Source organism: Rhipicephalus microplus, chromosome 6 (assembly GCF_043290135.1).
Source record: "Rhipicephalus microplus isolate Deutch F79 chromosome 6, USDA_Rmic, whole genome shotgun sequence".
NCBI lineage: Eukaryota > Metazoa > Arthropoda > Arachnida > Ixodida > Ixodidae > Rhipicephalus > Rhipicephalus microplus.
In genome coordinates this window covers 135,413,789-135,440,892 of record NC_134705.1, presented here as the reverse complement: position 1 = coordinate 135,440,892, position 27,104 = coordinate 135,413,789, and the positions used below count along the sequence as shown (strand labels likewise).

The window sequence follows — 27,104 nt, the reverse complement described above, 5'->3', positions numbered from 1 at the left end:
CCCTTTACACCACTTTTCCTGAATAACCGATAAATTTTTTGCACCACCATAGCTCTTCCCAACCACAACAGGCCAAAAGAAAAAAAAATGCGTTGATGGTCACACAAAATAACACGACTGCTGCGGTGTGTCCGGCCATCACTGCCCAATAGAATGGGTGCAAGATAGCATCGGTGCATCGTGGTGTCGGCTAGAATACAAAAACAAATTGTAGGCAGGCGCTAAAGTAGTCAGTTTGCCCCAAAGGGAGCGTCGCGAGTTCGATTAAAAGCCGCACCACCCGCCGGTGCCGTTTCAGCTGAGCGCCTCCCTTCGTAGCCTAAGAGGGCGCTACGAGCGTCGTGTACATCAGTCACGGCTGCATCTGCTCCCACAAAAACGCCGGATTGCCCCGGAACTTCTCTTCCTGCCTCCAAGATTCCTGTGCGCAAGGTCAGTAAAGCTGCTAAGACTCTTTTGCAACCAAAATCTTCGGGACTTAAAGCACAGAAGCGAAAAAAACCCCACAACGAGGACGCGCCCGGGGTACGTTCAAGGCTAGGCCTAACAAAGCACCCGCGCCGACCCAACACTGGCGCGGGCGCAACGCCGGCTACTAGTGACCCCAATGCCGAAGTGCCCATGATGCTGTCCGCGTTCGACATGGACACCACACCACCTTTGAGTGCAACAGACAAAGCACACGTGTTTTCCATGCCTGCACCGCTTGCAAGTCATACGTTCATTACTACAAAAATAGGTGTAGGAGACGACAGGGGCAGGAACTATCACTTGGCTGTGTGTAAACTTATTTTGCCATATTTGGCGGAATCTGAGTGACAGCCGTGAGGTACGATTGGTGCTCGCATTTTGCATGCAGGTTGTGTTGCATCTTGTTATTGATTTACGTGCTCAGGACCAAGTAGTGCTAGCAGTTCATTTGTTTGGTTCCTCACTTGTCAAGTTTTTTGGCGCACTCTTCACTTGTTCAGCTCAGTGGTCTCTGGCACCCTACGTGGTCAAGGCAGGCGGCTATTGTCAGAGCTCTCTCACCTTCCTGCGAAGTCCATCACCTGGCACACATCACAATCAGGTAGGCATTTATTTCACCGTTATCGATCATTACCTATCTTATAAACAGTTATAAGGTGCACTCGCATGCCACAGCTCATACGAGCTAGGCATGTAACATGTCTGTCGCTATTATAAGGTGAATAATGAAACACGTGTTTGCCATGCTTGCATCGCTCATACATACCTTATTACTAAATTAGGCACAGAAAACAGTAGGGGTAGCAACGGTAACATTACTGTGCGTAGGCATATTTCAGTGCATTTTGTGGATTTTTAGTGTCGGCTATGAGGTACGACCATAGTGCTCGCACGCTGTGTTGCACCTTTATTGAGTTGCGCATGCAGGAAGCAGTACAGTGAACAGTTTAATTCTTCGGAATTATATGAAGCATTGCTTGCACTCAGCAATAACGGCATTTTTCCTTTGTTAGTGTCACTTAATTGTATTATTGTGGTGAAGCCTGCTGTTGAGTTGCATCTTTGTAGTTTGAGGATGTCACAGGTCAGTTTGTGCACGCACTCATTAGTGATCTCCTCGGTGCCCATGCACATGGCTGTTATAAGGTGCACTTGTAAGCCGGATCAGCAGGAGTCTGCTGTCACGTACACACCAGGCGTGTACGTGTCTTTGTCGTCTTATCGAGCGCAGACAAAGCACTCGTGTTTTCCATGCCTGCATCGCTTGCAAGTCATACGTCCATTACTACAAAAATAGGTGTAGGAGACGACAGGGGCAGCAACTGTCACTTGGCTGTGTGTAAACTTATTTTGCCGTACTTGGCGGAATTTGAGTGACAGCCGTGAGGTACGATTGGCGCTCGCATTTCGCATGCATGTTCTGTTGTGTCTATTGATTTGCGTGCTCAGCAGTTCATTTCTTTGGAATTGCACGACACATTGCTTACACCCGACAACATTGCGAATTTGCACGTCACTTAGCCATACTACTGCTTAACTGCAGCTAATCCAGCATGGGAGTCCTTGTGTGTACCCAAGAAGTTGGTGTATGGCAACAGAATCAAGCGATCGCATATGCGAAGTTTTGGGTGCCCTATCTTGAAGCCACCCATTTCCATCTCTTGCGCGTACTACTGGCAGGCTACGGTGCAATTCATACTTGGTATCAACTGTTTGATTAGTCAATATATCACAAAAAGCTTTAAGTAATTGTTTAAAGTAATTATGTTTCAAGCTAAAATTTTAAAGTAATTGTATTCAATATTGGACCTGGCTGCACTTGAGAGGCTGAAGCTGCTTTCACATATGTGCAAGATATGAACATCTGTTGTCAACATTAGCGATATAATGGATAGCATTACTTAAGTTGTGAACATGTGTAATGTTGGAGCATATGCTAAGCTCACTTTTGACTGCACATTCAGGAATAGCCTTTTAAGAGACCCAAGTTGCGCAAGTATGGGTGCAGTTTTCTGTAGAATTTGTGCAGTTAATGTTACAGTCTCCGTCATTATTTCTTTTCCTTGCGCCGCCTGCTTCAACTTAGTTTAAACATTTGTAGCAGGTCAAGAATATTTATATTCACTGTGCTCTTATATAGAGGACTGCTTAAAAAGCATTGGCTAATGTTCATATGAAATTGAACATAACCTGACATGCTAACCAGATATTGGAATGATTCTACTATTGTAGACTGTAAGGTATTATTACCATTGTAGCAGTGTTTTTATTATAAAATTGGGCGGTCTGAAAAAGTGCACAAGCCAGTGAATGTAATTTAGCAAAATAAGTGCTCTACCTTCATTGCAGCCATAACATCAATGAAGAATGCCCACTTGCCGGCATTGCGCACAGACATTTTCAACATTGACCGACTACTTCGAGCACTACCACTATCACAGCAGTGTGTTGGGCGGTGCCCTTTGCCCTTGTGAGCCTTGTGGAGCTTTGTTTAAAAACTATCAGAGCCTAAGAAGTCACGTCTTCAGACATCACAAGAAGCGATGCAGCAAACAGACTGATGATGCGTTTGTCTGCTCTGTGTTGTCATGCGGGGCGAGTGTGCCTACTCGCACGGAGCTTCTTGGTCACATAGCTGCCCATCTGGAGAGTGGAATTGATGCTGTTATGTGTCCTTTTGTGGGTTGTGGTAGTGTGCTGAGGTCAGCAGGTTCCTTCAGAACACATGTTTCAAGGTATCACCGGGGCAAAACTGCAACACAGTGCACGGAAGTACCTGAAATTGAATCCAGTTCAGATCAAGAGCACAGTAGCACACCCCCTGCTGATGTTGGAGATAACTGTGAAAGGGAGTCTGGTTGTGACAGCGATTTGCCGCTGAACCCCTTTTTTTTTTTATAGTGATGTCATAATCGTGGAGTGCACGCCATTTTCCTGCTCATATGCTTTGGTGTTTACAAAAACAAAAGGAGCCTTTTTTATTTTGCAAACAAAATCTGTTGCAATCAATGCTCTATCTCGTCCACTTCTTTTTTTCTTGTCTATGTGGTTTACGTCCCTACCTTTCTTCAGCCTGAACCTACTAGCCAACAACATGTTCTAGTAAGCTGGTGCAGTAGTTTCAGGGTGGTATTCCCCACCAGTCTGTTTTTTGTCTTCTTTTTTTGGCGTGTCACAGCTGTTGCACTCAATTGTAGGGTGGTAATATAGTTCTACATTTCAATCAGTTTTCACTTTAATATCTCTACAGATGAATTCATCTATTATCAAGTAACTGTTATTTACTTTGATTTTTGGAATAATTGCAGGAAATCTTCCAGGAGAGGATGGCGGCCTGTGCGCCTGCATTATTTCAGATGATGGAGGAGGCGCCGACGAAACATACTATGGAACTGGTGGTGCGCGTGAGAGACGAAGGACAAAGAGAAAAAGCAGTCCAGGTAGCTGTGCTACCATTCCTCTGCGCGCATTTTAAGGAAGACAAGAACTACCTTTACCAAGTATTTGAAGTAAGTTTCACTTTGTTGCATTATGTTAGTACAAAACTGGACAGTAACATCTTTTCAGAAAGTGATGTATTGGTTTGTTGAGAACAGCTTTAGGTTCTAGATTTTATAGAATACAGTCGATCCCGGGTATATCAAACTATGATATATCGAATTATTGGCTATATCAAAAAGTTGAGAGATCCCCTTGAATTTCCCATGCAAAAATACGGGACTGCTGTACACATCTATCGAACTCACGCACAGCAGAACATCCGCTAAATTGAACTCTGAGCCACGCTAAAGCCCACAAATTGCATTTTTCCTAACAAATAATGATCATTTATAGCCACAATTCGACAAGTTCCGATCCCTTTTCGCGTGCAAGTGACTAAAAGGGGGTGCTGAAAAGTGAAACATTGAAACTCCATCTTGCTGATCTAGCTCGTTGCACAGCACTTGTGAGTGCACCGGTATGCTTGATGTGCGATCTGCAGGTTTTAACGTGGGGGCATGGTGATGACCGAGGGCACCAAAACGAAGTGGAATGACTTAAGGAAGTTTAGTGATCTCATTGCGATGTTCGCATTCAATCGTGTATGATGGCATGTGGGACTGAAAAGCGTGGCCTTCGAGATGTGCAACTTCATGAGGTATTTTGGTGCTTCCGGTTTTAGAACGCTCATTTCGGAGGCTACGCTTTTTTCTAGCTTTCCGCACCAAAGCAACAGCTGTCGGTTACAAAATGACAAAGCCACAAGTGACATCGCTATCACCAACATGCTGACGGTGGGAGCTTGCTCGTTTGTGGGCAGCATCGCCTTTTGTGGCTTGTGGACCTGTGTACTTCTCGCCTCGTTACTGATAAATCATCATTTGGAAGTCGGCGCTACACATTGATACGCTCGTAGCGATAAAAATCATGGCTGGTGCTAGGAGCGACCTCAAGTAAAGCACAGTCGTGAACTGTTTCTTTGCGGGCTTTGTGCCAGGTGACGACTTTGAGTGCGTCATGACTGCTGTCAAGGGCGTACAATGCCTCAGTAAATTCTATGCCTTGTTAGTGTTTTCGGGCACCATCTCGGACAGCGAGCGGCTTCATTGGAGCAGAAGACGACGTCGCTGGTTCTGACTGCATGGATGCCGAGATGATGCCCAATGTTGACGGTGCCGTGGAATTATTGCTTTCGCCACCAACGCTCTACGGAGCTTACATTGGCATTCAGTGCCACTCAGCGCTGTTGTGGCCGAATGAGCTGAATTTGCTTACTTGGAAGGGTCCAGTGATATTGAGGACAACTGAAACTTGGTGGCACGCAAAAAGAGAGAAAAGTTTACAGACTATTTTCAAGTGAAATGAAGTGCGATAACTTGCAAAAGTAGATGTTCAGGCCTTGTTCTTTATCATATTGTGAGAGAATCATTCTTTAAGTGCTTGTTAGGATTTCAAAAAACTGTTTTTAGGTCTGAGATGCTCTAATTTATGCCTTAAATACACATATTTTGTGTTTCGACTCATCGATATATTGAACTACATATATCGCGATCCCCTTCGAGTTCAATATATCTGGGATCGACTGAATGCTGTGCAGGTTTTTAGCACAAAACAATAGCTTTTTCAGTTGAATTTTGTGAAAAAAGCTGCTTTTGTATAAAGGAAAATTAAACTTTGACTGCTGAAATCAGTTTTCTTCTAATTTCACAATTTCTGAACTTTGAGCAGACTTAACTTTTTTACACTTCTTAATCGATGTATTTTCTTCCCATAAAGAACAAGTGCAATGCTACCGTATGAGAATTTAGTGACCGCTGCAGCAAAATTTTTTGACAGAACAAATATGCTAAACATCCAAAAATACCTAATTCATGAATTGCTGGACACAAGTTAAAAGGAGGATAGTGTAGCTTTGCATATCTTTTGCCTTTGTGCTTCATTTTAAGGTAATTTTGGTGGCTTTGTACAGCAGCATTATTCATTAAAATTACACCGGAACACGCGCTTTGTCACAAGTATCAGCATTTGAAGATAGTGTAAAAAAAAGGCAATTTTCAATTTTTTTGTGGAACTTACTTTGGTTATCCGCATTGTGTCGTAGTCACAAAAATGTTCTGAAAAAAAAAATACACTGCCCTTGAGCCAACAGTTAGTGCGGGCAGGTGCCATTGTTTCATCAGAGCCACTAGGATAGGGAGTGAAGTCCCCAAGCATCCGACTATAAAGTTCACAGAGTGAATGAGAAGGAACGTAGCGCTGTGAAAAGTGAGACTTCATGCAACAAAAACTGTGTTGGGGCATGGTGCACGCATGGTGAACCACAGTGCACAAACTTGGTTTACTAGCCTTTTTCAGGCTCAATGGGAAAAAAAGTGTTTGTGTGCAATCAGAGTGCTCCACATGCACAAAGCATTAGTTTTTTGCAATGCACTGCAGAACAATGTTTCTCGTCACTTTGGCTGTAGTGCCTCATTACGACGCAGTGAGGAGGGCACTAAGAATGGGAATAGGCCAGAGTTGTTGCAAGATGTTGCTCACTTTGTCCCTTGCTGTCGCACATGCAAAATAATTTTAAGCAATACTATCACCACTAACATTGATATATTGACCTGCAATCATTCAGAGTTGTCTATGATGTTGCTGTAATCCAAAGAGAAAAATGAATCAAAATGTGAGCAGGTTTTTTTGCGTGCTCGCTATCCATTCTACTTTGCTCTAAAATTGTTCCAAGTTTCAAGGCTCCTAGGTAGGTAATTTGTACTTGGTGCACACAGCCTGCAATAGACCAGGAACCATGGTGGAAAACGGAATTGCAGGGATCGCATCTCTGATTTATATATTGGAATGGCCGCAACTGTACATATCTCTTTGTGCTTTTGTGTACATGGGATATTTTTGCTCATCCAGGAGGGAACAAGCATCACTGAAAAGCTTGCCGAGTTGCCATCAACGCCTACAATCATTGCACTGGGTGAGTTCCCTTGTCGATATCATTATGTGTTGATTGTTGTGCGAGGAGGTCAAGTAAATTGATGACATTTTACAACATGAGTGTGAGCCTAACTCCAGCTACAAGGTGCAGTAGATACTTATACACTTAAATAACAGATGTTGTCGGAGGAGAAGAGTGGAAGATGAGGGCAGACCTGCAACTGGGTTTTATTCAGTACACTCATGCAGGGAACCTGCGTTCATTCTGATAGTCTGAGTGAAGTATCACAGACACAATCATTGCTTTTGTTCATTAGGAAAAAAGCCTAGGCAAGCTCAAGTGCCATTGGGTCACAACTGCATCTCAATTCTTGTCTTTGCCAGTAAAGTCTGCCATGGTTTACTAAAAGTAAACAATTCGTATGCATTTAAGTTGGGCAGGTGAGAACCTTGTCTGGTCTTTATCAAGGGCTGGTGTTCCCTACATCATTCATTTATACATTGACCTGTATGACCAATGTTAACATTCCTCCATGTCTGAGTGACTTCGTTATCCTACTTGACGAGCGCACGTCGAACTCAGTGGGGTGGCACTTAGTGCAATCTTGCACACCTCATAGAGGCAATGCGGGGTCTTAGCATTTACCTTGAACGGCACAGAAGAGTAACCTTCACCCACAAACTAGCTCACCAGACAAAATGCTGTGCTTTAATATTAACCCAACTTTAACATCAGATCATACATTCTGAACATATTTACCACGAGCATGTGAAGACTTATTTTATGATTGTGCGTATTCGAAGACTGAAAAAGGCCATTGCACATTTTTTCAAAGGAAGCCTTGGAAAAATTTTGGGAGCGTACAAACCACTAGTAGGGTGTGTAAAATTGCACTAAGTGCCACACCTTTTAGTTTGTTAGTTGCTTATCAAACCAGGAGGAATGTTTACATCAATCAAACAGGCCAATATATATATGAACGGCGCAGGGAACACAAGTTGTTGATTCCTGACAAGGGTCTTATCTGCCTCTGACTTCAGTGAAAGTCCATTGATTACTTGTCAGAAACTATGACAGCCATTACTGGCAAGAATGAAATTCGGAGATGCAGCCTTGACCAATTGGCTCCTAAGCTTGCTGAGGTCTTCTTTTTTTTTTTCAGGAGGAAAATGATTGGGCCAGCGTATTTGGCTCAGATTGTACAAGAATTAATGCAAGTCTATGATGCATAGATGAGGAATTTGCAGACTGTAGCGTGTAACCATACGTGTTCTAAATGAAGCCCATTGACGAGTCTGTACCCATCCTTGTGCTCTTCTCATATGTTTCATTTGAACCACACCTTGATAACCTTAAAGGGCTCCAACACGAAAAAGGGCAGCAGGTGCGAAGGTGGCCAGAAGTCTCGCACAAGTGTGCACACAAAGATAATGAAGTTGGCCCAGAAGCTGCGTTTCAATCAGTGAAAGTGTGAGCATGAATCATACACATTTTCTGATGATATCCGGTTATTAGAGCTGAATATTATCTTGATTGTGGCTTTGCATTTTCAATTTAATTTGTTTGTAAGTATTATGAGCCTGGCGTTTTCTTTTTTTTTGTCCTTCGGAGTGTAGTCAAAATATACTGCTATTATTTCACAAGAGCCAGCACATGAAAATGCACTCTCAATTGAGATTTCTATATACTGTGAATTGTGCCAAGGACATATAGTATGTTGTGAAAAGAGAAAAATGGAAGGTTTGGCCTTAATTTTATCCTAGTTATCAATCTCACTGATGCTTCGTTAAAGAACCCCAGGTGGTCGAAATTTCCGGAGCCCTCCACTACAGCGTTTCTCATAACCATATGTGGTTTTAGGACATTAAACCCCATATATCTATCTAATCTCACTGATGCTTATGTTAAACAGGGTTTGGAAATTCATTCATCTAAACCAAGGGCATACACAGAACTTTTTAGGGGGAGGGGGCCCTTTTTGATCTGAACCAGAGGTCTGGGCAGGCAAATGGTAATTTTGCGCTAAGTATTTCATGGAGAAAAAAGTTTGGGGGGAAGGAGGGGAGAGGCACGGGCCCGGTGTGCCACCGCCTGGCTACGAATAAGTGTAGTGTATATTCACATGATGTTTCTTAGTTCAGGTCAAGCTCTTTCAGTTTTTTTACAGGATCCTCAACCCCCCCCCCCTCCCACCTCAGCATAGTGAAAAAAAACATTCTGTGATCAATAAACAGTGCTTAAAAAATTTCACTAAAGCTGCTGCTTGGGCGAGTTGGTTCATGATTAAAATATGTGCCGTCTTTTTTTGCGCTGGTAAATCTATATTAAGAAAGTTCAGCCATAATTTGTAGCTATATGTGGCACATAGAGCTTAACAGCAGAATGCAAAGTTGAAAATCAGTATAGGTATTCACCCGTGCATTCTGCTATACAATAGCAACAAATATTTCTGAAAATGTAACTGCTCATTCTGAGCATGATCAGAGCCAGTGGGAAACTTCTCAGGAGCGCCGGGCAGGCCCTATACATCCTGTGCATTTTTGCTGATTTTAGGTAGTTTTCTCAGTGACTAAAAGGGATATTCATATAATCCATACATCATTTTCTTCCAAACTTTTTGCTCTTTTAACTTCATAATATAGAATTTTTGTGAATTTTTTACCACTAGAGCTTGACTTTTGAGTTAATTGGCATCTATGAAAATTTGTAACACAATAACGGTAAAGTGCATAGCTTCTATTTTGCTTCAGTAGCTGTATACAAAAAAAATAATCAACTGGTTATCTTAAAATACATGGGAAATAATGGTAGCTAAGTAATAAAAAACTGTTTTGAGATATGGAATAAAGTTCAAAAACAGGTGAAAAGTGATCGCACTGTCAGAAACACTGTTCAATTATTTTGTTTAGTAGTTACAAGCTTGGTAATCACTGCCAAAGTCAATTTTTCGCCGTGGAGCCTCTCGCAATGCTTGTCTTGTTTTTTTTTTTTTGTGAGATGTCATTCAGCTCTATCTGCAACGTATCGTCAAGTGTGGTCAACGATTTCCAGCAAATTCATTGTAGTTTGGCCAAGCTTCAATCCTATCTCAGAATAGAGGCTCGTGTGATACTACCATTATTAAATGCAAAAAAAATATTCAATGTCGCCATTTCTAGGACTCTCACCCTAAACAAAGAAAGGAAAGATTCTGTGACTCAATTCCCATTAACTCAACACTTACACTGAGTCGTTCTCACACATTGTTATTCAGTTGCATCAGAAATATTAGTCCATGTCCATTAGAGCATACCCGTTGTCCCCATGTATATACGTGATTCACCTCGAAAGATGCTGAAAAGGCTGGGAGGTTTAACAATAAAGAGCTTGCTGGTTCAGCACCTCAGTACGTCACAGGGATTTATTCACATTAACAAGAAAACTGTACGGGCTTCAACGAAATTTACACTTCCTCAGAACCTTCTTTACCCCCAGCATCTAAGGTTATCGACAAGCACGGCAAATGCAAGGTGTAATGATGCTAGGAGCTGAAAGTGTTCCAACCTATGTATTCTGAAGGCGGATTGTGAATACAAAGGTGCACAGTGTCTTCGGACTGCTTTAGAAGTTACCCGACAATCTTCTATACACAGCTGACTCTAGACAAGCATTTTGACTTTTGTACGTCAGAAAATTAGGCCGTAAGCATAGAGCGAATGCAAGGGGCTTGCACTAGAGTGTGTTTTCACTGGCTACTTCCTTTTGGAAAAACTGGTTTTGAGCCACCAAAAATGCTGTTTATGAAAAGCACGAATGTGGATGCACAAAGGGACACCCCTCCCCAAATTGCAAAGAAAACAAAGCGATTTTTTTTTTCACATTTTGCTCTACCACGTGCCCCTACTTTTTGTATCAAGGGCCATATACATACACAGAGAAGGCATTATAAAGTGTGTGTAAGTTGCTTCTTGCATTCATTTGATCACTTGTTTTTCACATTCTTTTCAGGCATAAACATGCTGAAGTGATGAAGAATGGTGATGTAGCAAGCTACAGCACATGTATTATATGTAAATAAATTCATCTGTGTTTTGTTAATGTTGCATTATTATTTATATGGTATGCAGCAGCAGGGGTGGTTTACACACACACAGTACATAAAGACTGCATTAGTGTAGGTTGAAACAGTACATAAAATTGGACATAAAACTCAATCATGAGAATCTACAGGCAGCCACATAAACATTCCATTCCATCCCGTAAAACATCGGCTTTTCGACAGTACTGGTCAACAAAAGCTTGTGTTAGTTTTTCACAAATTAAGTTACTACCAAAACTAAGTTTATTTTATGCTCAGTGAAACAACTCTTTCCTTCAAGGCAAAGAAACTACACAAAACCTTAGTCAAGCACAGAAAAGCCATTAAACGAAACCAGGTGTTTTACTGAAGCTTCTGTTTTCATTAATAATAACGGAATAATTTACAGCCAGACTGCTCTACAGCGATCTCCGTTTATTCCTCCTCTAAATACAGCAAATTCTGTATTCCTACAAACAGAGTCATGATGTGTTTGAGATAACAGATTTGCTGTGTTTGGGATAACAGATTTGCTGTGTTTGGAATAACAGATCTGCTGTGTTTGGAATAACAGATTTGCTGTGTTTGGGTTAACAGATTTGCTGTGTTTGGGTTGACAGATTTGCTGTGTTTGGGTTGACAGATTTGCTGTGTTTGGGTTAACAGATTTGCTGTGTTTGAAATAACAGATCTGCTGTGTTCAGGAATACAGATATGATGTGAAAGAGAATACGGAAAAATGTATAACAGAGACTTCGTGATACGGAGCCTGCTGTTACTCATTTACAGAATGCCTCCGGCAACGATTTACCAGCAGCTTTTGCTGTGTACCGAGACATTTTTTTTTACAGTGAAGGATAAATATATTTATTTCCCAACAGTTTCGGGAGGGGTCCTCCCATCATCAGGAGATGAGTTATACTAACATAAACTTCCAAACTTCGTTGCTGCCGCGTCCCTCTCGCCTTGGAAGATGTTTGCGTGAGAGAACTAAAAAGGAAAAAAAAGAAAGAGAAGAAAAGAGACGAAAAGAATAAAAGAAAAAGAAAGAAAAAAGAAAAAAAGAAAAGAAAGTAAAAAGAAGGAAGAACCACTGTCAACACTGAGAACAAAACCACATGTCCGTGTACATCCACATCCGGTTCTAATCCCGTGCTGGTCAGTTCTCGGCGTGTGTCGGGCCGCCCAAGATTGTCGCCGTGGTGGCGGGAGGGGTCCGTGACGGCGTGCGTAAGGAAAGGGTTTCCCCTTAATGGGTCGGTCGGCTCTCTTTCATCTTCGTCCGTTTCCCTTCAATGGTCATCAAGTGGTAGGCGAACAGAACCACTTTGTATGTGCTTGTGAAAAAAAGAAAAAAAGGAAAAAAAACAAAAAAATAAGAAAGGACAGTATACATGTACGAGTCAGTCAGAAAAACAAGCATGGTCTCCAGCTATCAATCTTTGTCACCTATTTCCTCCTGGCTTACTTCTCGGAGGCAAGAGAGTTTTCCGCGGTCCTCGTTGATGCCAGCTCCTAATGTTCGAAATTTGAAAATAAAATATGCCTCACGCTGTTCGCGCTCGCGTCTGTTTGAGAAACCGGACTGCAAAAGAGTTACGCTGATATTTTCAAAACTGTGGTTTGGCAGGCGCAGATGTCTAGGTAAAGGTAGCTTCGGCAGTTTCGGCAGTGAAGTGGCGTGGTACCAGTGATTATTAAACCGCGGTTCAATAATCACCGGTACCACGCCACTTCACTGCCTCCGAGAAGTAAGCCAGGAGGAAATTGATGACAAAGATTGATAGCTAGAGACCATGCTTATTTTTTCTGACTGACTCGTACGTGTACACTGTCCTTTCTTTTTTTTTCTTTTTTTTCCCTTTTTTCTTTTTTTCACAAGCACATACAAAGTGGTTCTGTTCGCCTACCACTTGATGACCATTGAAGGGAAACGGACGAAGATGAAAGAGAGCCGACCGACCCATTAAGGGGAAACCCTTTCCTTACGCACGCCGTCACGGACCCCTCCCGCCACCACGGTGACAATCTTGGGCGGCCCGACACACGCCGAGAACTGACCAGCACGGGATTAGAACCGGATGTGGACGTACATGGACATGTGGTTTTGTTCTCAGTGTTGACAGTGGTTCTTCCTCCTTTTTACTTTCTTTTTTTTCTTTTTTCTTTCTTTTTCTTTTATTCTTTTCGTCTCTTTTCTTCTCTTTCTTTTTTTTTCCTTTTTAGTTCTCTCTCACTCTCGCAAACATCTTCCAAGGCGAGAGGGACGCGGCAGCAACGAAGTTTGGAAGTTCATGGTAGTATAACTCATCTCCTGATGAAGGGAGGACCCCTCCCGAAACTGTTAAGAAATAAATATATTTATCCTTGTTGACAACGCTCCCGTTGTGCCATATCCCATACCTATATATATATATATATATATATATATATATATGTATATATATATATATATATATATATATATATATATATATATATAGCCCCGCCGCGGTGGTCTAGTGGCTAAGGTACTAGGCTGCTGACCCGCAGGTCGCGGGTTCGATTCCCGGCTGCGGCGGCTGCATTTCCGATGGCGGCGGAAATGTTGTAGGCTCGTGTACTCAGATTTGGGTGCACGTTAAAGAACCTCAGGTGGTCAAAATTTCCGGAACCCTCCACTACGGCGTTTCTCATAATCAAATGGTGGTTTTGGGACGTTAAACCCCACAAATCAATCAATATATATATATATATGTATATGTGTGTGTGTGTGTGTGTGTGTGTGTGTGTGTGTGTGTGTGTGTGTGTGTGTGTGTGTGTGTGTGTGTGTGTGTGTGTGTGTGTGTGTGTGTGTGTGTGAAAACGGAGGGTGGGCCTTTTTCCACCACCCCCTCCCCCATCAGCGAGAAGTCGGTACGCCACTGGATCCCGAAGTCCGCAGTGACCGAGCGGGCGGAAAAGTTCTTGTCAGGAGTACGAACCTGTATTGGGAGATTCCAGGATTTCTAATCACATGATTTCTGTGTGAATGAGCATTCCACACCTATAAACTAAAAGACAACAATGGCTTAAAGCCCTGTAATTGCGTACCTTATTAGGAATAAATAAGTATAATGGTCTTTTCTTTTATGCTATTGCGATAACAATCTTATTCGCCATCTGGCACTGTCAGTCAAAACTTTGTCGTCGACTACTCGAAGTTCTAATCTGTAGGCTTCGCATAAAGAGGAAAAAATGTTTGGTGTGAGGTTTTCGTAAGGTGCTTCCTTGTGGTTCATCTCAAATGTCAGGCCCACTTACACTCATCTTATCTCAAAGAGGTGAAATATTTTTTTTTGCATCTTATAGAAACGACAGTGCCAGATCTTGCCTAAGCATGATGCTCTGCGTGGGACACTTGAGAAGCTCATCCCGTGTGTCTGGTTCTTGCGTACATCATTAACACTACTCGTATTTCCTCGCTGCGGTCTAGATGCGTGAACCGAACGCCAAAAGATTATTTTTACCCCACACTTAGAATAATCTGTCCATGCATCTATGCTTACTAAATAAGAAAAGCAATATTCCAACTGCGATAACAATGTCTTGGTGTGTACTATGGGGATACCTGTCCCTTCGTTTATTTCATACTACAGAAATGAAATAAGTTTTAAATAACGTATTATCAACAAAGAAACAAGCTGTTACACAGTTTCATTCTTGAATCGTTTATTTGATGCCATTTTTCTGGCTTTTCAAATGCACTTGCATCGGTAGAAATAAAAAAAAATCTGGTTTTTGCCGATTTGAAAAGTTGAGATTGATTTCATTCGACTGTGAAAACCGACTCTAATAAAAATTGCATGCGGCAGCTGCTTGCACCAGCGCCATCTCTCAGGGGAGTGCTTGAGAGTGCCTGTGGTTGTCAGGCTTTCGTCATTTAGTACACGATTGGGCGGGTGTAAGCGAAGGCAAGCTGCTTGTCCCACAGGAAGATGCCGGTCTTGAAGATGGTGTACACACGGCGCAGGAAGTTCTGGCCCAGCAGCCAGGTGGAGGCACCAGGCTGTTGGTGGTCCTCATCAACGACGAAACCACTGTAGCAGGTGGAGTTCACCTACAACCACGTAATTGAAACCACGTTAGAGATGGAGCAGGGCCCACAGCGAAAGAGAGAAATAGATCACGTGTCTGAGTTCTGTGCTGTAAATGTCGGCCAAAGACAATAGTCTTCTGCCGGCTAAGTGGCCTTGTATGTTTTGCCTTGCCTCAGACAGCGCCTCCACGGCGTTGAATCAGCCACATCTGGCTGGCATTCATAAAAAAGAGGTGGCGCGGCATGAGGCTTGGACGCCATCTGGCAGTGCCGTCAGGAAATGCGACCTTGTGCAGAATCGAAAGCCGCTGCCAGGAGGCAGCACCATGTTGTCGGCCGAATGCTTTTTTGTACGTATATATATATATATATATATATATATATATATATATATATATATATATATATATATATATATATATATATATATATATATATATATATATATATATATATATATATATATCAATAAGATCTAACAGACAGTAATGCCAAGGAATGTACAGGGGAAGTTTTTAGAACCACTGGAATGTAAACAAGAAGAAAGAAAAGTGGATGAAAAAATAACCAGCGACGGCTGGTTATTTTTTCATCTACTTTTCTTTCTTCTTATTTACATTCCATTGGTTCTAATAACTTCCCCTGTACATTCCTTGGCATTACTGTCTGTTAGATCTTATTGATATTATGTTAAACCACGGAAAAACGAGCCCTTAGGTATACACTTCTTTCCCTTATATATATATATATATATATATATATATATATATATATATATATATATATATATATATATATATATATATATATATAGAAAGAGAAAGTGGGAGACATCAGGAACAAAGGGGATCAACCACATTCTACACCGTATATGCTGCACAGCAGCAGCAGTGGTCTAGAACTACTCGAAAATTTCGCTTAATAATTGCATTAATGTTCTGTTTATTTTTATTCTGTGTGTGTTTATAAAAATTAGTTAGCGATTTAGAGTACTTGGTGCTCTGCTATGGGAGAGCTGAAAGCCGTCTTGAAGAGCTGGTTTCAAAAATCTCCACTGATTGCTAATCGTATGAAGTTGTACATAGCAAGAATACCGAGTATTTTTCACAAGCATGAGCACCGAGGATAGACACCCCCATGCGATGTAACATTCGAAGAGAGAGTGGTTATGTTTCTCGTTGTAATCCCTGAATTATTACGACGCATGCAGCTTAATGTCTTTCGCTACTTTCCGCGCTCTATTTTCCGTCGTTTAATTAAACGCAAGTTTTGGTGAAACAACAGAATTTTGAATTTGCTATCTTCGTCATGACATTTGTGGTGATGCTGGCTGATTGAAATATAAATTTTATCAATATAAAACGATATATAAGTTTTATCTGGAAGCTGCTGTTCGGGTTCTTCGGTGAACTTTAGTCACTCTTCTATCTGAACCTGCATTTGCGAGATATTTTCAATGAACTAGTTGCTCCTGTATGCGAGCTTGCCTCCGCCATGTCGAAATTTCGGGGCTCTTTCGCCTGTTATAAGTAATCGCGTAATTTCTTTCTAATGCTAGTTAAGATTCGTTTCAAATTAATTTTTGTGGAATTTTCGGGGCGCCTTTTGAAAATTGTTACAATATCATTCTGGGTTGCTTTACAGACTGTCACCACTCTCTTTAAAAATATTTGAATAATGCTGTAAAAGTCTGTTACAGTACTAGTAATAAATTCTGTACTAAAATTCACTCTTCACCCACCTCTACTCGTGTCTCTTGAAAATCAACGAACAAAAGTAGAAGAACGTGGGTGCACCTGGATGCTTTTTTGTACTTCGGTCAATTTTGAGATCAAAGAGTTTGCGAAGACATCGAGACGTGGTCACAAAAATGTCTGTTGCTATTGGTTTGTCCCAAAAAAGGAATGTTAAGGCTGAAACTATCCTTATTGAAGCTTGTGTTCCATGTGAACTGGGACTGGCGAAACAAAACCTCGGAGAATTCGACCCTTGAATATATTTCATGAATCCATCAAGTGTATTATCCTTTGTTATAGCTGAATTGCTGCGACGATATGATCGTTCATTGTTTTTTGCTTGCTTGCGACCTTTAGTTCCTACCAGTAATTGCTATTCGGCGTTAGTAACAGACCGAGGCCACTAAAACAAAGAATCTTGTACGTCTCGTTCACGAAATATAACTCGTATAGGTTACGCAGAATCAAAATCAAGATATTGACGTGATAACGTTAAAGTGTTCTGTCACAGAAACTACGGCGTTGGTGTTGGTATTGGTGTCGGCGTCGTTCGTTGCGAGCGAAAAATCATCATCTTGGGCATGAGTGAAAAATTGAGATTTGTGCAAATAAAATAGATAATAAAAAAATTCTGGGCCCGAAAGGGGATCACACACCGGTCGTTTGCGTAACATGTGGGTGCTTTGCCACAGAGCCACGCGTCTGTTGGTGAACACAGTGAGAATAGCTTCCTCTGCTTGGAAATGCAATGAAAGCAACCTTCATGCTTTACAAACGCACGTGTCCAGCATACATGATTTACAATAAAGATAAAAAATATCAAAGTAATATTGCAGGACACAAGCGTACATTGGGGTGAAATAACGTGTGAAAATAATGATGACTGTGTTTTTTAAAGCCAGGCACCCAATACAAAAGGCGCACACTCTACTTCGCCCATTACCTTAAGGTCACGTATGCTGAGTGCCCAGGAAGTTCGAAAAAAAATTCATTCACGAAGTGTTTGAAGCACGCGCTAGGGACAGGATATCGCTATCGCGTTCAAATCTTAAAGGCGAATCTTAAGGGTAACCTAATTCTGTTGCAGAACCCGCTGCTCGCACCATGGTAATATTGGCTAATGAGCGTGTTTCAGGGAATGCGCATGGCTATCAATAGCGTATTAGTGTTTCAAATTACTACGATAGAAGAAGTGGTAACGCCATACATTATAAGCGAATCTGGCACATTGGAGCGAGCAGCTAAGTGTAGCCAATCATGCCAAAGATTGATTATATTCCTTGCCTTCCGTCTTCTTTTCCCTCTTTGTCTCCCTTTCACTAAACACAATTTGACGCGTTCCATAATTCGAGTTCATTTACACCATGCATGTTAGCTCAACGCTTGTGAAACATTTTCATTACGTTTTTTTTTCTTCACGTACAGATATCTGCGAGTTTAGCAGTTTAAACCAAGATGGCACAAATTTTAATACACACAGCACTGATTGTAAAATATACTTTGTTTTCTACCACCGAAACCAACGCGTGGCTCGCACATGTGTGCTGTTTTACAAAGTGCTGACTGGTAAGAACTCCTTGAATTAGCCCTGCAGGTATCCTAACTACTCACCTCGACAATGTAATCCTGGGGGCGAAGGTCGAAGTTCTTGCCGGAGATCTTGATACTGATGATTGGCAGGGCCGTGATGTTTGAGCAGTCAACGGTGTACTGTGATACAGAAAGCGCAGATGATCAGGCAATTAAAATTGCGCACACATCAATGTAGCAATTAGTGTCAATGTTACAACCGTCCTCACGGTGATATTTAAACAAAAGCTCGTTATAAGAGTTGAAAACTGTAAACAAATTTCCGTATATTACGTTGTATTTCCCACACGTACTTTACCATATCGTAATTTCAACCACTATGTTCACGAATGCTAATAATGGTTCTGATGACGAAACTGTGGTTGCCGCCAGCAATATTTATTTTCTGGGAACATAAAACAATAAAATCGAAGAGATGGTGATTATGGCCAAATACGACTCTTTCCAATTTTCGTGCTTGTATGTTGCCATATAGCCAAGAACTCTTTCTTGACAGTTTTTCAGCTGATATAACCTTAAAACTCTCTTCGCACGTTCTGTGCAAAAATTCAATGTGGCAAAAAAAAAGAGGGGGTCTAGCCCCGTAATCCTAATCTGCTCATACACGAGAATTGTTCGCAGGCACAACTTTAAAAAAAAAATGTTGCTGTCATTATTAGTGAAATGGGGTATTACAAGGAAATCAATCAAGAAAAAAAAGTACAATAAATTACCCCCGAATTCACTGAAAGCTCTGCAACGACGTGTGATGTGAATGCAGTGTCTTGTAAAAATAAGTGATATTTACCAAAAGAAAATGGTACACCAGTGATCTAATCTGCAGTATACACAAATAGTGATAGAGGTAGTGGAACATATTTTCTCGTGAGCAAACATTGAGGATTTTCACTGAACTTCAACAGAGGGTCTCAAGCTATTGCATGAAGACATTATATTTACTATTTACATTGCTAGAAGCTCACTGAACATATCTTGAACAGAAAAAGGCAATCGTGTCCAGATGATAGAAGCTGTACAAGATTACTGGAATGACATTGGCCCTCTCAGTAAAATCAGAAGGCTGACAATTCTTTGTGAAGCTACAAACTGCACTTCGCGTGCAGTAATCCGAAGGACCACGGTGATACGTGAAAGTTTGGTGTACCACAATCATATTCAAGTGAATGACAAATTACACTGTTCGATCTCTAAAAGTACGGCTGATCTTCATAAATAAACAGAAACGCCCTGCAAGATAACTTTCTGTCCTCAAAGGTGTACACGTTAAAAAGTTTAAAAAAGCAGTATCATCAACTAGTCTTAGTGATATAGGTTTCAACCACGAAATCCTTTGCCATATTAACGAACATCGCCATCCCTCGGCAAGTAACAAAAAGTGCTTTCATAGACAATATGTTCCATTTTCTCCGTGTTGATGAAATTTTCGGCATATTGCACTTCACTTTGGAAGCATATATAATCGCTTTCATTATCGCTGTGTTAGCGTTTGCCTGCAAAGTTCTCTCACCTCGTCGCCAGAGGTCTTGGAGGCGTTGAGGGCCTTGTTGATGGAGTCAATCTGGGACTGGGGACCATAGATGTAGGGAAGAGTGGAGACAGGCTTGGCGTAGATGTATTCGGTCTGCAGCCAGCGCATACCAACCTTGACACTGCATCAGAAAGTGTAGAGTGCTTATCGTTGGTAATGATGAAGAACAGTCACCAGCACATAAACTGACCAGGCCCCTAGTTAGCGATCCCGCTGATTTCATGGTCACCGCTCGGGCTGGGTATTTGAAATCTACCTGATTGATGCTTGCCAAAAGCGTACGCTGCTGTATTCTTGACAAGTTTCATCAGGGGCAGTTAGCGAACGAAAAGTTTCAAGATAGGGTCTGATAAACGCTCACACATACGCATTCCGTGCCTCCGATGGTCGCATTTCATCATATCCATGCACGCTAAAGCACGTTGTCGTTACGGGGAGTCAGTATGCCTGCCTCCGTGTTGAGCGGTGATGCACGCGGGTGGTTCCAGCGTCATGGAGGCAGTATCACTTGCTTAGAAAAGGTAGCCCGGTTTTCGTTCACGCTATTGTTTTCTTACAATTCAGCAATCGGCTCCCAAAGGCTGTAGTTCTTTTTCGTCCACCTATCCATGAATCTGCTCTAACACAAGTCAGGCTCTTCCATGCTCGTGAGAAGTAAAGAAGTATATTAACGCGACAGCGTTAAAGCACTCATTTCGCAGATATTGCGGCGTTGGCTGCAGCATTGGCGTCATTGGTTGTGAGCGCGAAGCTGGCGATAATTTCCATGACCATAGAGTTGAGAAGAATGCAAATCAAATAAACAAATTCCGGGTTTGAGTGAGGATCCAACCCAGGCCGTCTACGTGGCACGCAGGACCTTTATCCCAAACTGACGAATTTTTTGGAATTGACTTAAAAAAACGCTGTATGAGTATGAATATAATATAGGAGAAAGAATCTCCGTAACGAATAATAGAATGCGGGACAGAAGCGTCTAATTGCACCAGGAGTCAAAAGAAGCGAATCGAGCAACGGGTAATTGTGAACAACTACTTAGGATCGCATGTTGCTATATGCATAGTGGCCCATCGCTGATTAGCGAGACGAATATTTATGGCATAGCGGATACATTACAAATGCACTTGCAATAGGCATTCAATGACACTCTTGCAGAGCTAATGTAACGCGCACTGTCACTGTTTTCCTTGTGGCCTGGTTGAGGAACGCACCGAGTACCGAAGCCGGCTCGGAGTTTATAAGGTGAGGCACCTGAGTACCGCTCACGCTATCACGATGTACTCTCAAAACGAAGCTCAAGGATCCTTCAATTTGGTTTTCTCTTATCTGATGAACTGAACTCTGAACTAACCTTTCGTAGCCCAAGAATACGTTCACCAACATCTCCTTTACTTTTGTACTCGCTGGGACTTTAGTGTTTCTCTAACTCTGGGCCTATTTAGCGTTAGTCATTCGTAGATTATGTCAATGTTTTAGGTACGTTTTCACCATATAACAACTTGTTCTTCAATAATGCAAAATAGGAGCAACGAAAGATCAGTGAGCTTGAATATAAGACATGAGATTGTGGGTATAATGAGGGAAGTACTTAAAAGAATGCAGGCTAGTGAAATACCAGTGAAATAGCGCGACTGCCATTTTTTTTTGTAACTCGCGGAGATCACTGTATTCTGAAAGTAAAAACGCAAACACCCACCCCTGCAGGCGGATCAGCCATTCGTCGGTTGCGCTCTGAGTGTAGGTCAGCTCTCCTTCGTAGTGAGACTTCTCAATTCCGCCCAGAATGAGCTCACCGTCGCTACCGTTGACGGTCGGGTGGAAGTAGAAGGCGAACACGGGCTCTGGGAGCAGGTGGTTGATGAACATGTTGTCGAAGATCGACCAGTGCTGGGACAGGTAGAGTGACTCGATGCTCAGACCGATGGAACCGTCAAACGCCACGCCGTTGTAGATCTGGGCAACAGCGAAGGCGGGATTATTAGGAAACCCATGATTTTTTTTTTCAGAATTCCCTAATGAAAAAAAAAGCTACTCTAAATCTTCTGCTCCTATTTCGCTGCAAGCTTGCTTCATTGTGGAGGCATTGCTCGGTGCAAATATTATGATACGAAAGGCTTAGCAATCATGAGGACTCGCATGGCTACTTTTAAAGATGTAGGAATTCAGCAAAACAAGTGGTCTGAAACTGCACCTATCTGACGCCCAATAAGATTAGTGCTCTGTAGAAGTAGGGCTACGTATTATTACGGCTATAGGCAATTAGAGCTAAGCTTTTCCAAAGTTCTCTTCTTTTGTGTTACAAGCGGGCAGGCGAGGATAAGCTTGACCTCGGCATGGTTGAGAGTGTCAGGTTGCTCGAATGGTTTTATTAAAAGACAAAGTTATAACGGGACTGAGTGAGAGCTAAGCCGCGCCTAGTGTAAATATTGCAACCTTCAGCGCTACTGGTATGATGATTATCCATTATCCCCTTGTTATGGGGATATTCAGCGCACCTTGGGGTCAATGACGGTAGCCTCCACAAAGAGCTGGTTGGTGACGTTGATGCCAGCAATGGTGATGGTCTCGTAGGCAGCCGTTCCCGTGATGGCGCCACCACCGATGTAGGGGGCGGTCACCCAGATGCCGTAAGCTCCGTACGTCGTGGAGTGGCGGTTGTCGTACAGGGGACGGTCCTCTGCGAATTTTGGCCACAAAGGTCATGCATGTGTGAACGCGTTTTAAAGCAATAATCTTGAGGTGCTCCTTTTTGTCGATGTGCTACAACAAGGAGTATGTGCGGTCATGTCGTGTTCATTTTAAGGCTGCGGAGAGATACTTGGAAACGTATCCACCAATACAGATATTGAAATACATTGGTGGAAAGCCTGAAACACAGATACTGAAATACAATGCCTGTTGACGTAATGGGATATTTTCGGAATACTTTTGAGAGAAGTCGCGAAAAGTGTTCCGGAATACAGATACAGTAATACAGATACAGGAATACTTTTTTTCTTCTGAAGCTAATATGCCACAAAAACATTAATTAGTGCAACATAATGTTTCAATGAAACTTGCAGTGGGCTTTTTGTTTATTACTGCACATAGAGAGGGGGGGGGACTTACAAAGTACATTACGAACAATCAGCTAATCGCAGGTTGAATTGCAATTACAAAACGCCTTGCTCTTCCCTTGGTTTGATGCGATTATGTCTAATGAAAACAAGTGCTCCCACCATTTGCGCTTTTTTTTAAAGAATGATGAATATGGAAATTTTTACGCCATAGACGCTCTCGAAGAGCATTGCCATAATGTAGGACTAAGTATTATACATATACTTTCGTTTTCAGCGCCTACTGTTTCTATTATTCGACCATAATTTTGTTTCAAACACTGACGCCTAAGTAAAAACTAAATTTAACGACTAGATTTGTAGTGATATAAGGTTGCCATTTAAAATAATTGCTCAAATCAGTCCCTAGATTAGAGATAACGAGTGTCGCGTTCTGATACGTGATAGCTGTGCCCTCCTGAACAGCATAATGTTACGTGGTATTATTGCCTAAGCTAACGTCTCTCACCTAGCAGGTTCAAATGAAAATTATCACTTCTACATGTTCACCAAATGTACGTGTAAAGCTGGAAAGCATCCTGAAAACTGGCACCCGTAGGTACTGTTGTACATATCACGCAACACTACCCGTAGGTACTGTTGCATGATGTGTACGGGCATTTTTCGTTTCATGCCTATTATAGTTCGTATGCTTGAACTTACGACACTGTTCCACGCTGCAGCCAACTGAGGGCACCCAGGTAAGGTTAGAGGCAGTGTCGAAGATGACCCTGAAGGTTTGGGGAGGAGTTCCGATGGTGATGTTGCCGAAGTATTGCAGCTGCGAGAGGAAGAATATCAAGATGGCTTTGCTAATCAACACTAGCGTTTAGTCATATCACAATTACCAAATAGCCAACAGAAATATGTTGGTTGACGTTAAAGAGAAACGCGTGATACAATTAAGAGAACTTATTTCAAGCAAAATCCTAAATTACCAATTTTCGCACTCAGGGTAGCCTACGCGATCCTCAATTTATCAATTAACCTTCACACACAACGTTTCTAGTATGCCAGTGCGGTGTCATTAGCTGCGAAGTGTTGTAAGCTCGAGAGTGTTGATTTCTGTTCGGTACGTCCTTTAGTGGGGCGAGGCATGGCTTCAAAACTACAATCTCGCCCTACCTCACTTTAGTCTGTATATCTATCTGCACCTGATACACGTGGTTAAAGATGAGCTTAGGTAGATTCTCCTCAAACTTTGGTGACATCGACTGAGCAAGTGTTCCTACAAGTTTGAATGGTAATTTTGTAGCTGCCTTTAGCACAGTGTAATATATTCTTAGCGATAAAAAACTATATAGGATTCAGGATACACAGTTAACTGCATTAAAGCGTCATGATCAATCTAGGGGGCCTTAATTGGATGCCGCCAGTCATATATCAATTTTGAAACCTTTCTTTTTATTTTGAGAAGGATGATCTCGGGAATAAAGTGGTGATCATTAAAAAGCGCAGCGAGTATGTGAAGATAAACAAATTATTTGCGCGCGTTGTTTGTGTTCACTAACGAAGAATAATCATTGCACATTGCGCGAAAGTTCGAATGTCAAGTTCAGTGTTCAGTATTTAATACTTGAACATCTGCAGCTGTATTTCTTCTGTGCAGAGTAAGAATCAAGAAATGGTGATCATGAAAGCACTCGAATATTTAATATGAACATACAAGAAGTTTTGAAGTGACTACGTTCTCCAAGTGGCATCGGAGTTAGAATAGTGTCTCTACATTAGTGCGGTATTTCCAGCTTTTGTCGAACTTCTCGCGCCGCCTATTCTGTGCATATTGTAATGCGGGCAGTTGCTCCCTCAACAGCAGTTTCTTTGTATTTAAAACACTGCAGAATATGTATTATTGCATAATAGTAGTTTAACGAGCTGCTAAGTCTACATTGTTTACCATCCATCTACAATGAGGCGAAATTTTACCAGAAAGTTCTATGAGAAAATGAAATGGTCCAGTTGATATGAGTGCTGCTTCCTTTCTGTGCAAGAATATGTTCTCACTGTACGGGAGTGTAAAACTTTCTATGGGATAAGCAATGCTGGCAAAGCCCTTGTCTATACATAGCTGCCATAATATTACGCAGCTTTCATTGCACGCCGTTGAATTAATTCTACACATATGACGTGAAAAAAATGTAAAAAAAGACAACAATACGAGCACCACATGATAGACAACCATATTAGGACCATATTGTAAATACACGGTGCACTTAATGTTTCTCACCTGAGTGTAGTTCAGCGGAATGGTTTGGCCCACCTCTTCTGAACTGCTGTGGAACAAGTTCGACATGATGATCCTGTCCTTCCTCAGCGGAATGCTGCAGACAGAACCACACATATTGTCGCCGAAAAGCACGCGTTTCAAGACTCTTTCATGCTGCAGCACAGCGAACACGCATGGGATATTTTTGCCATGCGTAATGCCCATTTTCACAGCCTGTGCACTAATTTTAGTAACTCTGATTCATGACTTGGGTTTACAAGCATTGTAATAAGAATAAGAGGCAAATATTTGACCTGGAACATATTCCCATGTAACAGTTGCAGAAACTTGAATATAAATTGCTGTAAACTACAAAATGCTGTAGTCTGGCGAGTCCTTGACATCTGTCTCTTTTGTTTTACATGAAAATGGCCTCTAATGTTCCTATTGGGTTGCTACTTTGTATCTTTAGTTTACATTATTATGCGAATCGAGAGAACTCAATGGCCTCAGCAAAACAACGCTTCTAGGTTCGACCCAAAACCTAGCCGTGGCAAGCACAATTTCGCAAATATAATTTAGATTAGCTTTTTTTATTTATATGCTACATAAGGAAATATTAGCGCACAAGTATGGCGCCACCTACTCTTCAGCCTTTGAGTGAAAATTGACGTACCGTAAAGCTTACACTTAATCCACAAGATTAGCTGTATGAAGTTGACCTAGTCTTTGCGAGAACCTGTCGTAGCTGAGTAACTTAGGTTGTAGACTTTGTAGAAAAGTGACAAGACATCAAAGAATAATTATCTTTACACAGATATTGAGGCTGTCGTGCAATTATTTCCTTTCTGCTAATACATGGTACGATTATCGTATTCTATGAGACACTGAATTCCTCAAAATATGGCTCAACATTCTCTAAAAACAAAATCAGCTTCCGGTAAAAAATTTCCCCGAAAGAATACTTTAGCCGATTGCATTGCGTGGTATTGTGTTAGCGAAGCCCGACGGTCATCCGAGAACTGCAATTACAAATGAGAGATTCTAAGGATTTAGCCCCGGGTGCGTTTTCTTTGTTTTTCATTACGTCGGCATCGAATCTTGATGAAACATCTACCACTAATAATGAAAACTTTAGTTATGAATACTTTCTTTCGTCAGGCGACTGCAACGAACCCAGAGAAGCATCACTCATACCTGATCTTAGCGGCGGCCACACCGGCCAGCGCGATCAGCGCTATGCACACGATTCGCATGTTGGCGTCTGGGAACCCTTTGGCCGAAAAAAACGTTGGTGTGTCTCGGTGGACTGCGTTGAAGCGTGGGACTTACTGCCCTGGCTGAACATGCCCTTTTAAAGGGTGGCGCCACGCGTACGTGGCGTACTATCGCTGCCGAGCTGACGTCGCCGCGATGTCAGGCGTTGTCAAGCCGTGCGTCGCCATGAAAACAACCGAAAGCGAAGACAGCGGTAGCACCCTGCGACGTGTGCTTACGCCGAGCTGGCCGATCGCGCCAGTGCTGACTACTGCACACATACTCTCAAACAGTTGGTCGAGTGGCGGATGCTTCTGTATTGTGTTGAACAGTTTGCGAGGAAGCGATTGGCCGAACGGAGCGTAATTCGACAGAGGCAAAGCTTAGGCAAGGGGCAGGTGAAATCGTTCACTCCACCGCCTAGAAGGTGGTGGTACTTTCTGAAAAAGAAATGTTGCTGCATTGACCTGATTGAGTGACAAATAACTGGAGCTCTCAAGTTGCCGTAATCTCGGTTTCGTCTGCCACAATGGCCGTCTCTGTGTTTTGAGAATCAAGGAGGATAAAACTTTGTGGGGTTCACTCTTGGCGGTGCTAGACCCATTCAGTGACCCGATTATACGCCGCGTAAACTAACTGCAAGACTTCATTCATGACATGGTACCTGTAACTTTGGACATGAAGGTTTTTACTGA

The 27,104-nt window shown here is 42.1% G+C and overlaps 2 protein-coding genes across 3 annotated transcripts; one reads left to right on the top strand and one right to left on the bottom strand.

Moving 5' to 3' along the window:
* Positions 1 to 298: 298 nt before the first annotated feature.
* Positions 299 to 10,960, top strand: LOC142765531 (uncharacterized). Of its 2 annotated transcripts, XM_075866656.1 has the most exons (6): positions 299 to 432; positions 972 to 1,072; positions 3,780 to 3,980; positions 6,859 to 6,922; positions 8,242 to 8,353; positions 10,871 to 10,960. In XM_075866656.1, the coding sequence occupies exons 3-6, from the start codon at positions 3,798 to 3,800 to the stop codon at positions 10,938 to 10,940; spliced, it is 429 nt and encodes a 142-aa protein (XP_075722771.1). In that variant the 5' UTR covers positions 299 to 432; positions 972 to 1,072; positions 3,780 to 3,797; the 3' UTR covers positions 10,941 to 10,960. The 2 variants fall into 2 exon arrangements, with proteins under 2 accessions (XP_075722771.1, XP_075722772.1); XM_075866657.1 differs by lacking the exon at positions 8,242 to 8,353.
* Positions 10,961 to 14,613: 3,653 nt separating this feature from the next.
* On the bottom strand, positions 14,614 to 26,505 carry LOC119167381 (lysosomal aspartic protease). Its single transcript, XM_037418855.2, has 8 exons — positions 26,350 to 26,505; positions 25,174 to 25,267; positions 23,610 to 23,727; positions 22,347 to 22,528; positions 21,548 to 21,804; positions 19,831 to 19,972; positions 18,345 to 18,443; positions 14,614 to 15,018 (listed from the first exon to the last, which is right to left on the bottom strand). The coding sequence occupies exons 1-8, from the start codon at positions 26,406 to 26,408 to the stop codon at positions 14,842 to 14,844; spliced, it is 1,128 nt and encodes a 375-aa protein (XP_037274752.2). The 5' UTR covers positions 26,409 to 26,505; the 3' UTR covers positions 14,614 to 14,841.
* Between the last annotated feature and the right edge of the window lie 599 nt (positions 26,506 to 27,104).

Bases quoted from the DNA above. Each gene is read 5' to 3' on its own strand.
- LOC142765531 (XM_075866656.1), top strand. From the start codon at position 3,798: ATGGCGGCCTGTGCGCCTGCATTATTTCAGATGATGGAGGAGGCGCCG. The intron at 3,981-6,858 runs GTAAGTTTCACT...TTGCTCATCCAG, and splicing joins ACCTTTACCAAGTATTTGAA to GAGGGAACAAGCATCACTGA. The intron at 6,923-8,241 runs GTGAGTTCCCTT...ATAACCTTAAAG, and splicing joins GCCTACAATCATTGCACTGG to GGCTCCAACACGAAAAAGGG.
- LOC119167381 (XM_037418855.2), bottom strand. From the start codon at position 26,408: ATGCGAATCGTGTGCATAGCGCTGATCGCGCTGGCCGGTGTGGCCGCC. The intron at 23,728-25,173 runs GTGAGAAACATT...TTCCTCTCGCAG, and splicing joins TTCCGCTGAACTACACTCAG to CTGCAATACTTCGGCAACAT. The intron at 21,805-22,346 runs GTGCGCTGAATA...GCTGTTGCCCAG, and splicing joins CTACCGTCATTGACCCCAAG to ATCTACAACGGCGTGGCGTT.